The 12,509-nt window shown below is 36.3% G+C and overlaps 1 protein-coding gene and 1 non-coding gene across 3 annotated transcripts; both read right to left on the bottom strand.

The window, feature by feature from the left end:
- Nucleotides 1–1,128: 1,128 nt before the first annotated feature.
- On the bottom strand, nucleotides 1,129–10,356 carry LOC142983973 (uncharacterized). 2 transcript variants are annotated; one of them, XM_076131223.1, is made up of 13 exons: nucleotides 10,087–10,356; nucleotides 9,713–9,820; nucleotides 9,077–9,302; nucleotides 8,392–8,562; nucleotides 7,819–7,994; nucleotides 7,325–7,410; nucleotides 6,402–6,524; nucleotides 5,669–5,788; nucleotides 5,062–5,211; nucleotides 4,090–4,164; nucleotides 3,468–3,579; nucleotides 1,955–2,059; nucleotides 1,129–1,442 (listed from the first exon to the last, which is right to left on the bottom strand). In XM_076131223.1, exons 1-13 carry the CDS (start codon nucleotides 10,234–10,236, stop codon nucleotides 1,272–1,274), a joined length of 1,773 nt encoding a protein of 590 aa, XP_075987338.1. In that variant the 5' UTR covers nucleotides 10,237–10,356; the 3' UTR covers nucleotides 1,129–1,271. The 2 variants fall into 2 exon arrangements, with proteins under 2 accessions (XP_075987338.1, XP_075987339.1); XM_076131224.1 differs by having other exon boundaries at nucleotides 7,819–7,988.
- On the bottom strand, nucleotides 2,838–2,909 carry TRNAP-CGG (transfer RNA proline (anticodon CGG)). Its single transcript has one exon. It is a non-coding gene; the product is annotated as a tRNA-Pro (tRNA).
- Nucleotides 10,357–12,509: the final 2,153 nt, after the last annotated feature.

Raw genomic sequence — 12,509 nt, 5'->3', positions numbered from 1 at the left:
TAAGTAATGTATTGTATTGTATGTATGTTCGCCTCTGACGAAGGTTTAAAACATCTAAAATTAAGAACATTAACGACCTTCAGTCTTAAGCAGTTGGTAGTGGTCAGTTTGATGCTGCAACTTTATTTTGTAAAATCACAAAATTATTGATTAAAATCTAAATAAATCGATACCAACGCTCTCTACTAAGTTGTCAGATTATAAGGCTAATACTTAATGACAATGACTTGTTTTCGCTTAAGCACCAAAAGGTTAGGGTAATTTCGTCGCCCGCAGTAAATGTTGTCTGTCTAATCAAATCAAATCAAAATTATTTATATGCGATTTTTTTATTTTTTCTTGTACATCCCTGAACAGTTTGACATAAAATCTTGAAGAAGCATTTTTGAAAATGTGACCTCGACCTTGAAAATAAGGTTATTTTTAACCCACTTTTTAACAAAATTTTCTGTATATTAATTCTACTCCATGGCAACGTTCTTGGGTCTCCCATCTCTGGTAAGTTTGAGGTGTATGAGTCTATTGTGTGTCCGCAGTACACTCGCCTGACTGAACTGCGCCGGACATTTACTGCATTGATATGGACGTTCGCCTGTATGTGTGTAACGTGACTTTTATCGGTCAACTTGCAGATTTAACTTCCTGCCTCATATTTACGATTTATAGTAATTTTAATACCACATCTTAAAAAAGTTGACCTTTGACCTTTACAGAAAAAAACACGCAGAATCGGTCTCTAATTGTTATACTCAATCCCTAAACAGTTTAACATAAAATCTTAAAGAAGCATTTTTGAAAATGTGACCTCGACCTTGAAAATAAGGTCAATTTGAACAAATTTTCTGTATTTTCTATATTGTTTCTACTTCATGGCAACGTTCTTGGGTCTCCCATCTCTGGTAAGTTTGAGGTGTATGAGTCTATCGTGTGTCCGCAGCACACTCGCCTGACTGAACTGCGCCGGACACTTACTGCATTGATATGGACGTTCGCCTGTTTGTGTAAACTGGCTTTTAAAGGTCAACTTGCAGATTTAACTTTCCGCCTCTGATTTACGATTTATGGTAATTTCAAAACCACATCTTGAAAAAGTTGACCTTTGACCTTTACAGAAAAAAACACGCTTCATCAGTCTCTGACTATTATAATCAATCCCAAGATAATTTCACTTAAAATATTGAAGCATTTTTGAAAATGTGAGCTTGGCCTTGAAAATAAGGTCATTTCGAAACAATTTTTCATCAAAATTTTCTGTATTTTGTATATTATTTTTACTTCATGGCAACGTTCTTGGGTCTCCCATCTCTGGTGAGTTTGAGGTGTATGAGTCTATCGTGTGTCCGCAGCACACTCGCCTGACTGAACTGCGCCGGACATTTACTGCATTGATATGGACGTTCACCTGTGTGGGTGCGGATGTGGCTTTTCAGGATTTGATTGCGCTGAAAAAAATAAAACACCATTAATAAATAATAAATAAATATCATTGTAAAACTCACATACGGTCATCTGATTTCAAACTTAGCAAAGCATGTACTATGGTATCCAAATAACTGATAGACATACTTATATACTTCTAAATGCATACTTATATAGATAAAATAACAACTAAGCTCAGAACTAACACTCACGCTCACCACACAAATATTTGTCCCGGGTGGGATTCGAACCCGCCACACGTCGCGCTACGATCATTAAGGCGATCACGCTAACCACTGGGGCAAACGTGCAGTTAATATAACTTTAATCCATAACAGAAAATTAATGACAAACGTCAGATAACCAAATTAGGTAAACTAACATTTATTATTCAATCGCGTTTAAGACCCTTTAAAATGTATAGTGTACAGGTCACAAGAATTTTAAGTTAAAATCGTTAATCACTCTTGTAATTGTTATTTATGTTTATAAATAAATAAGTACTGATATGTATATTAAATAAATAAGTACTTACATCAAAAACCTTGTCACACATAGGGCACGGATACTGTAGGGGTCTTTTATAACCTTCGTGGATGTATCGCTTGTGGTCTTTTAGCGCCCATGCGTTTACATAAGCCTGGGAACAATACACAAAACATAATTATTTAATTAATATTTTTTTATAATACGACATGACGACGTCATGCACTCCCTTTTGTATATATAATTATGGCAATTGCAAATATGCTTTTTTTCTTCTTTTATTGTTAGTCATAATTCGTAATATTAGAAATTTGATTCCCGTCGTTCCCATACAAACCCACAGGTAAAAAAGTAGTATCCAATTTAGTTGTTAAAAAGTTATTATTTTTACATATACACATACATTAAATATCACGCCTCTTTCCCATAGTGGTAGGCAGAGACCAAAGAACGCCACTTGGCACGATCCTTACAAATTGTCCTTGCCTCACTCACATCCGTACATCTTGTCATTAATTTTTATTTATATAGATAAATAATCAATTTGACTTATACCTAAGCTACATAATTGTAAAGTTGCATCAAAATCCGTTCAGTAGTTTTGGCGGGATAGAGTAACAAATATTGCGACTTTCGTATTTATAATACTGAGTACATATAACCTTTCAGGCCTGTAGTACGTTGGTTCCCAAGGCTTGTAATTAACTAGTCTAACGGCGAATAGTAAACTAACTGAAGTAAAGGATAATAGATAAATAATAGTAGTTTATTTTCTACTTTTATGTGATTGTCTAGTAAATAATTAGACTGAAGTAGTCCATTAATTTTATATATAAAAAATATACATTATACAAAATGTATTATTGTAAATAACTATAAAAATATTCGCAAATGAAGCCATATGATTAGTATTAACCTTAAAAAATACATTTGGGCTCGTCCGGGATTTGAACCCGGGACCTCTCGCACCCGAAGCGAGAATCATACCCCTAGACCAACGAGCCACACTTCCACATGGGGAAATAGCCTTTGTAATGCCTATACCATTAGGAATGCCATAATATTCTGGGACATAATTTTTTTAATGTTGGTTATTTTTTTTTTCTATTTTTGATCTAGGTTTCGTACGTGCATAGAAATAACAGTATTTGACTGAAAACCGATCAACTTGTGAAAGATTACTTTCGGTCGACCAATTATTTACAACAATTATATTTATTTTTACCTAATTGATTTCCTAGTAAGTCTTATTTTTCAAATAAATAGGAACTAAAATTTTTTTTCTCTCTTTCTATTATTTTTTAATGACTTAGTTGTTTTACTTGTTAATTGATCAATATGCAAGAGAAATAAGGTAATTTACTGTTCCACTACTGGGCAAGGGTCTCCTCCCAAAAGTCCAACACGCTGGCCAAGTGCGGGTTGGGGACTTAAAAGTTAAAGTTAAGGTATTCTAATGATCGGCATCGGTATGTCAAGAGTAGAAAGAGACAGACATACAGTGACATATGTCTGTCTCGCTCTTTCAAAACGATGTCTGTACAGTAATTTTTTGTTCTTACTTTATCACATTTGTCACAAGTATAAGGTCTAACATTTAGATGTACTCTGTTCGTGTGTCGCTCCACGTCTCGACGATTTGAAAAACGTTTTTCACAGTGAAGGCAGGGTAACCTAGAAATAACATAAAATCAAATCAAATCATTTTGTTGCGAATATAGGTACTCATGTTACATAAAATACATACATACATAATCTCACGCTTGTTATACTCGTTGCTATAGTAGACACCAATATTTATTTCGCTATTAACAACATTAGTCTCATGTATATAAATACATTCATAATGTTGCCTGTTGTACCCGAAGTTGTAAGCAGAGATGTATGAAATACTCCTGCGTTTCACCATTGTCAGTCCCATGTATTAACTTGAGAGTATCGCTATACCTACACAGGGCACGTTACCAATCTCGGGACTTCTATTATAAAAAAGTGAATTACAAAAGCCTAATAGTACTTTCTTCGATCCGGGAATCGAACCCAGCAGTCGGATATACTATCGGCATCAGCACATAGGCAGTGAGAACAATATTATTATTTTATAGTATTTTAAAAGTGTTCGCTGAAAATACAGCAATACACTTCTTATATTGAATTGTTATAATTAATGTATTTAAAACTTACGGTAATTCTTTATAATTGACGTGTATCGCTGCAGTCCTTAGGTGAGTCTTTAAAATATGTTCCGATTTGAAGCTCCTGAAATCAAAGATTTTTGCGTTATTTTTATGCTTTAGTCTTCTATCGGCTTAAGAGAAGCTCGTGGCTCAGTTTACAACAGCCGCGTGGATCGATCTCTGAGGTTAAGCTATCTTTGCCGTTTTTGTTCTATGGATCGGTGACCATCTTGTACATAACGAGTTCCTCCGTGCTTCGGAAGGCACGTTGAATTGTGGCTCCCAGCTGTCGTTTTCAAAGATCTTTGACGGTCATTAACAGTAGTCCGTGAAAAAACTCCCTATAATTATTCTCAACTAAAGGGCGTTCGCGATGTCGTCTGCGTGAAAACCTTTCCAGTGCAAATCTCAATCCCTAGGGAACTCCGCGATAAAAAGTATCCTATGTGTTTCTATTCTACCTACATACCAAATTTCATCGTAATTGGTTCAGTAGTATTTGTGTGAAACAGTAACAAGCACCCCTACATGCACTCACAAACTTTCGCATTAAAAAATTAGTAGGACAACAGATATGCAATTTTTTTTTGTGAAACTAGCTCTAAATGTACTCACTTATCACACTCGACGCAGTAATGGTCCCTTCTGTCAGAATGTTTGATGCTGTGACTGCGCAGCTGCGACGGAGTCTTGAACCCCATCCCGCACACCGGACACACGCATCTCTTGCACACTTCCACTGCTGATATCCATACATACACTTCCATACATTCTCCACACATACTTACATACAATCTCACTTTATCTATCAGTTAGGCTATCCGACACTTAACCACAAGTCGCGAAACAAACTGTGTATTTAATAGTCTCTATTGTGAACATGATTGATGCTGTGCTACCATCTCCTGCTGGACACTTTATCTATCAGTTAGACTATCCGACACTTATCCATAACTTGTGAAACTGTACATGTACTCACTTATCACACTCAACGCAGTAATGGTCCCTCCTGTCAGAATGTTTGATGCTGTGACTGCGCAGCTGCGAGGGAGTCTTGAACCCCATCCCGCACACCGGACACACACATCTCTTGCACACTTCCACTGCCGATATCTCCTTGGTATGTTTCCTGCAATCGGGAAAATAAAAAAGTTTTAGATATGGGGCTATATTCCTCAAAAATTGCGTTACGTAAGCTACCTGCGATAAAGTAAACGCGCAATTTTAGAAGATTTTGCCGCGTATCGTTAGATAAGGTTTTTTATACAAACTTCAACAATGTGACAAAATACTCTGCAATTATCCTAAGTGGGTTCAATCAATTTTTCTTGCCATCTAAAACTCACTGGTTATCTCAAAAAATCATGGAAATAAGTATAGGTCTGTGCCACCAAACAATTTTAACAATGGTGCTAGCAATCACCTCGATTGCTCGATTAGTAGAACGGTCAACCGAGGGTCCAAAGTCTACGTTCAGTTTGCTTTGTAAAACACGTTGTTTTACGAAGCAGACTGAACACTGTGTGTGTGTTGTTTGGTAACATCTATGCACCTTCAGTATACCTCTAATTATGCACATTACTTACAGCATCATATGTTGTTTGAGCACGAACTTATTGGCGTATGTGCGTGAGCAGTACGCGCACTGCACTCGCGACTCCGTGCCGTGCGCGTAGCTTATGTGCTTGCGTAGCGATACCTGCCGTCTGGAACATGTTACATATTATTATGTATTATCCATACTATAATATTATAAATGCTCAAGTAACTCTGTCTGTCTGTCTGTTACTCAATCACGTCTAAACTACTGAACCAATTTGCATGTTTGGTATGGAGATATTTTGATACCCGAGAAAGGACATAGGCTGCTTTTTACCCCGGGAAAATGACGCATTTCCATGAGATAATTCAAGTGGCGGACGGAGGCGCGGGTAAAAGCTGGTTTACCATAAACTTTAATCACAAGCTTTAATCAAGCCTCCGTGGCGCAGTGGTTAAGGTCGCCACGCCGCTACCATTGCGTAGGGAGGTCGTGGGTTCTATTCCCACACGGGATAATTATTTGTGTGATTCGTAAATAATCGTTTCGGGTCTGGTGGTACTTTGAGTCCGTTGTTTGTAGGTTTGTATATAACTGTCATGATTCACGAGATACTGCCCGCGACAGACAGACAGGCAAAAGGACAGACAAATGGACAGACAGCAAAGTCTTAATAATAGGGCCTTAGTTTTTGGGTACGGAGCCTTATAAAAAAGCTGAAAAATAAATTAAAGCCTGAAACGGAATTTCTTCAAAATAATACTTGCAATAAGACTCACCTGTAAATTTTAACACAATGTGGACATGAGAAGTGCTGATCTTGCGCGTGGTAAGCCGAGTAATGATCCTTTATCGTCATCCGACTGTTACGTACCAGACCGCACTCTATACATTTGTATCGACTAGAAAAAACAATTAATCTAAATATACTTTATACAAGGCAAAACAGTCGAAACATTATAACTTTTATAGCTTACTAGCCCCGGCTTCGCCCGGTTTAAACAGTTATCTTACAGAAAAAACTTTTGCAACTTTTACACAAACACCTTCGTTTTGAATCACCCTATACATTTAAAAAATCCGCATCAAAATCCGTCGTGCTGTTTTAAAGATCTAAGCATACATACATACAGACATAGTGACAGGCGCGGTAAGCGACTCTGCTTTAGGCACTTGTCCCACCGCCAACGATGAACGAGTAACGAGTAGAGCTAGAATTGGGAACGAGTTGGCGAGCCGCGGGGAGCGAGTGCGTAGTTGCGGTAGTTGTGTAGCTCTGCTACAACCGAGTGTGCGAGTGAGGCGAGCGATTACTCGCATCACTGTCATCATCGTAGAGAAATGACAGCTGGTTGCTCTCTCGACGTGTGTTCTAATCGCGCGGGTATCGCTGAGCGAGTGTTATCTTTCATGGTTCTGGTCGCTTAACAACAGACTAGTGAAGAGAGTGCTCGCCGTCAGTGTGAAATGTCAGCGATTAACTATTTGTATATGTGTCTCTTTTGTTTACATAGAATACATATCTACTATACGTTTCTTGAACGAGAAAATAGCCGATAGTTTGTCGTTTTCTCGTCGGCGGTGGGACAAGTGCCTTATAGTATGTAGTGATGGGTAGTAACGCTCATCGGTCAAACAATCAGAGGGTTAAGCAATCCTTAGCGCGAACAACTAGTGTTGATCATACATAGAAGTAACTTACATTAAATGATATCTCATATGCTGTGCTAGTTTGTCACCTGAGTCCATCCTTTGTTTACAAATATCGCACTGGTAGTCGCCCATACACTGCAACATGAGATAGTAAGAATTGAAATATTTTTTCTTGAACCCAGTCAACTATCCTATTTAATATCTAAGCAATTGTAGATGCAACAGTCAGACTATAAGAGTAAAACTTTACTAGAGGCGCTTGTAGAAGGCTTATAAGGTCAGTCTACACAGCACGTATTTCTGCATATCCTTCGCTTCGCTTGAGCTCATCTCCCACAGCGCAGACCCACTTTAAAGAACACTACCGTCTACCCGCAAGTTCGATGGCATGGAATTTAGTTTTTAGCTCCACTCTTATTATATAGCCTATACTATTCTTCAATAAAAAGATTATTTAACACGACAAATATTATGACTCGTTACTAAATTCAGGCATACAAACTGATAAGAACATTACTATAAGTTTTAGAAAGCAAATCTTACCCGACTATGTTTCTCCATATGTTTATCATAGCTCCCTTTGAAACAGAAACCTTTGATACAGTCCGTACATTTGTACCCTGAGTCCTTGTACTTCTGGTCTTCAGCCAGTTTCACACGCTCCTCCATACACTGTTTTCGAGTTATGTATATTAATTTTATTTTCGGCACATCTGTAACTAATATTTGAAACAACAGTTTTTTTATTAAGATACTTTTTAAGCAAGACCAAAACGAATTTAGTTCGGCACGTTCGGTTCAACAATATTTATCGAACAACGAAATCGACGCGATTCACTTGTTCCAGCCTGTGCCGATCGGGTTCATCTACATTCAACACTATTCGGTTATATTGCCTGGCTGATTAAAGTCGAACCGAAGTTGTGTGCAGCAAACCAAACTATTAAGAATAAACTTAGCCCCAAGGATTTCTAAAAATATACAAACAAAGAACCCAAGAAATATAAGTAACCCAACTTAAATATTCATTTACGTTTTGACTATCTAGTCTGTAAGGTTGGTGTTTAAAATAGAGGCTTATATAACGAATTTGACATTATTAATACATCTATTTACCTCCACTCAAAGACTTTTTAGAAACTTCACTTTTAATTCTGTCTTTCTTCTTGAGTTTCTTCTTTATTGTTCTGCTAATATCTACATTGTCTATATTGTCTGCTTCTATTTCTTCTTTTAACTCGTTCAGTGGATAGTCATCTTCCTCTTTGACATACATTTCAGGAAATTCTGTAAAAAGAAAGTTGGAAAAATTTTTACACACCCTATACTACTAATTGGAACATCCTATGCACACAGTTATGTTAACATACTATTATAATATATGGTACCTACTAATATTCCATGCAATGTGAGACTTTAAAATATTTAATATGCTTGTAAGACTTTATTTTCCTTGTTATTTACTACTTAGTATGTATTTAAGGTCATGCAATATTAATATTTTTGGTTATGATTCATCACTTTACATTACTCACTTTAAACATTTAAGGTCTGTTTTACAGCTTATGTAACAGTGAATGTATAAAAAAACTGTATTACCCTATTCCATAAACTAACAAACTTTGTAACCAAGTTTGTAAAACTAAAAACAACTATTTCTATCCTATGTTTATGTGTCGAGAATGTAGTTGGAAGCATTTTAATTAAATGTATAGTTACATATTGTTTGTTTTCTGAAATAAATAAAAAAAAAACCAATACTTATTCAGAAATGGTGACTATCAGCTGTAAATATCCTTACCATCATCACCATTAATAAACTCAGCTTCTAAATTGTCCAACAATTCTTCTTCTTTCATCTCAATCTTGACTTTCACATCGTCTTTACGGCTACAAACTACTGAGAATACTTCCTCACTGCTATTGCCTTCTTTATCTGGCAATTCTAGCATATCTAGTAACAAAGGCTTTAGATTGACTAACGGTTGAGTTTGTAGACGGACTGACTTTAATGTGTCATCCATTACCTGAAAAGCAAAAAAACACAGAATTATATTTAACACGTTCGCTGCCCCCGACGCATCTGTGCATTTCGTAATGCAACAAGTAGGTGCCACTAATCCACTGGACAGTGAATGTGTCAAATAAATTTAATACTGCTGGGCAAGGATCTCTTCCCAACTTGAGAAAAGGTTTAGTTTATGAGTACAATATGTTAGCCAAGTGTGGGTGGGAGAGTTAATTTTTGATATGAGTAAATAAATATCTTTGGACATCTCACACATGGTCATCTAATTTCAAACGAGCTTATACTATGATAACCTGACAACTGATAAACATACTTATATATCACTTAAAAAATATGTTTTAGGCAGGATTTGAACCCACAAAATAATAGTCTATAGAGATTGAAGTTTATAAACACTAGTAAACTTACATCGTAAAAGTTTTCCAATAAAATCTGATTGCTTTGTACATTTTGTATGAATTGTTCTGTGTGCTGAGCTATTCTTTTACACAAGTAACACAGGTATATGCTCGGCATCTGGAAAAAAAATATTTGAAATTAAATGGAAAATCTCTTCATTGTTTGAGAAAAGTTAACTTATTTGAGAAAGAAATATTAAAATAGGGTACAGATATGAAGCAGCTATCTAATTAAAATGCATTCTTATCGAGAAACAAAGCGAAATTAGTGATAAAAATGTTTGTTTTGATATAATACATAAACAATTTATTGCTGAACTCTGTAAATGTCATTTTATCTTGATTTTTATTTTAACTGATTCGTGTTTGTGTTGTTATTGTTACCTGGAATATTTCTCGAAGAGGACCGCATACAAAAGTGTAATTTTTTATTTGTTTCTCCCGATCATCACACAAACAGCCAAAACAATACTTTTTAGCGCTCTCCGTGTTGTCCTCCATGTCAATATTCATACATTTCGTACTTTCACTCATGTTTAACAATATATTACACTATTAGCGCTTAATTATCATAACATTTTACACATAAATTACGTAAAATACACTAAAATCACATTAATTCAATAAAAATATGATCAGCGAATGTCATTTTGTTGTATTTTACCCGGTTACACGACCAAGTTGTATGTGTAAGGTCGCTTGCTTATTGTTACTCCAGCTTACAGTCCATACCGCACTTTATCCCTTTAAGATAGCGTCTAATTTAGCATAAACGAGATGTCATAGAATTTCAATTAAATAACAATATTCTTTGGTTGGGTTATAACCGAACTGACATTGACAGCAATGTTGTCGTTCAGAAATGTAAAGACGCAATTACAACTATTATCGAGCTGAAGCGAAGAGAAAGGATGGAATGTGTTGGAGGTCTCTGAGATTACTGTGAAACACGTTGTTAGAGAAATACACATTGATGCACATTGTGAAAATGCCAACTTTCATATATATGACTTACGGCCTATGGCCAAGTCACTTTTGTACAAATCACTTACACAAAGACTAACAAACATAATTTAAGCTAAACGTAAAGGTCTCGTCGTTCCGTTATTTTGTACAAAACAAAGCTATAAGTAGGTATACTTACTCAAATCTCTTCATACTAAGTAGTAGGTACTCAAACATAACATAAAGCCGTTACTTTGACTGTGACCGGCTCAAAGCTCATACCTATAGGCTCGAGTGGCTCCCTGAACCCATTTGAACTGGCAAGTCTCGGTCAAGTGGTTGCGGGAACAGTATTTGTCCCGGAGCATCGACGTTGCAGTTCCTAGCCTATTATTGGCTTTGGCCCGAGGAAGCTCACGGCGACTTAAACACGTAGCGCTACTTCAAATATATTGATGTATAGAGCTGATAATACAGCTTTTCATAATATTTTGGCTGGGGACTTTGCATACCTTCAAGAACTGTTCCAAAGAACTTAGGCATGCAAGGTTGCATCACGATGTTTTCCTTCACCGTCGGGACTCGTAATAATTATTTTTAATACATATAACTTCGAAAAGTCATAAGTGTGTTGCCTCGGGTCCGAACCTGCAACCACTAACGTGGGCGGTGCCAACTTTTACCACTCGGCGATCACTGGTCTTATCACATAACTAATCACACTGAATTCATCCGTTCGGAAAGCGTTCGACGCGGTAATAAAAGGTTTGGTGACTAGTTATAGTGACCACCATAATTAAATATCCAAAACCACTGGATTTTATTCTAAGATAGTCCCTTATATACTGAAACCTTTTCGCAAGTAGCGGTATCATCAACTCAAAAAAGTCCTCATCAAACACAGTAAGTGTTCAGTTTGACCGCACCGTGCTTGAGAGCTGTCGACACCCCCTCCATCCCACCCCAAAAGATTCCCTCAAATCGTCAGCAATGTATTACTTTATATCGATTTATTTATTTAGGTAAGTATGTATTTTAAATACCAACCGTGACCGGCTGTATCTTATTTTATGACTGTAACGTTATTTTAAACAGTGAATATAAGTAATTTAGTATACCTTTATACAGGTACGTAATTAGACGCAAAAAGATGTGCTTTGGAAATCGAACCCACGGTCTTTTCGTTATTGCACCGCAAAAGGTAGTCATCGTGGTAGAGCAGCGTGATTAACTGGGCTATTGTTATCTTAACTATTTGCCTCTCACACTGGTTTGAGGATCAAATCCTAACAAGAAAATGGATACCGACCTATTTACTATCACTATTCCATCCTCTTTGTTTGTATGAGTAAATTTCGTAATTTAGTAAGTGTGTAAATCGTACCTAACTGGTAATAACTAAAAAATTAAAAGAGTTTAGTATCATTTACTGCACGTTTGGCACAATGGTTGAAGTGAACATCGCCGCAACAACCGTAGTACCGCGTGTGGTGGGTTCGAATCCCACCCGTAACAAATATTTGTATGATGAGCACGAGTATCTTTTCTGAACCTAGTTGTCGATGTATCTATATAAGTATGTATGTAGAAGTATATAACTGTGTTTATTATTTATTTAGTTAGGTACCATAAGATAGTACAAGCTCTGCTTAGTTTGGAATCAAATGATCGTGGTGTGAGTAGTCCAATGATAATTATTTGTTTTACCTGAATGATTGTTGTGATTTCGTTTGCTTTCAATACTTGTATAATGCTTTTGTACGCTTTTAATAACACACGAACGTAATTTACTAAAGTAATTACCAACCTAATGAATCAATATTTATTAAGTATTCTTTAATTTAAGTAAGATATTCTAAAAG

Source organism: Anticarsia gemmatalis, chromosome 25, assembly GCF_050436995.1.
Source record: "Anticarsia gemmatalis isolate Benzon Research Colony breed Stoneville strain chromosome 25, ilAntGemm2 primary, whole genome shotgun sequence".
Lineage (NCBI taxonomy): Eukaryota > Metazoa > Arthropoda > Insecta > Lepidoptera > Erebidae > Anticarsia > Anticarsia gemmatalis.
Note: the sequence above shows the minus strand (reverse complement) of the source record. Positions and strands in the feature narration are given on the sequence as shown.

What these genes read in the sequence shown, in the direction of transcription:
- LOC142983973 (XM_076131223.1), bottom strand. Translation starts at nt 10,236, where the DNA reads ATGAGTGAAAGTACGAAATGTATGAATATTGACATGGAGGACAACACG. An exon ending in TAAAAAGTCTTTGAGTGGAG is followed by an intron (nt 7,995 to 8,391) that starts GTAAATAGATGT and finishes TTCAAATATTAG; the next exon opens with TTACAGATGTGCCGAAAATA. An exon ending in TACTGCGTTGAGTGTGATAA is followed by an intron (nt 4,165 to 5,061) that starts GTGAGTACATGT and finishes CTTTGATTTCAG; the next exon opens with GAGCTTCAAATCGGAACATA.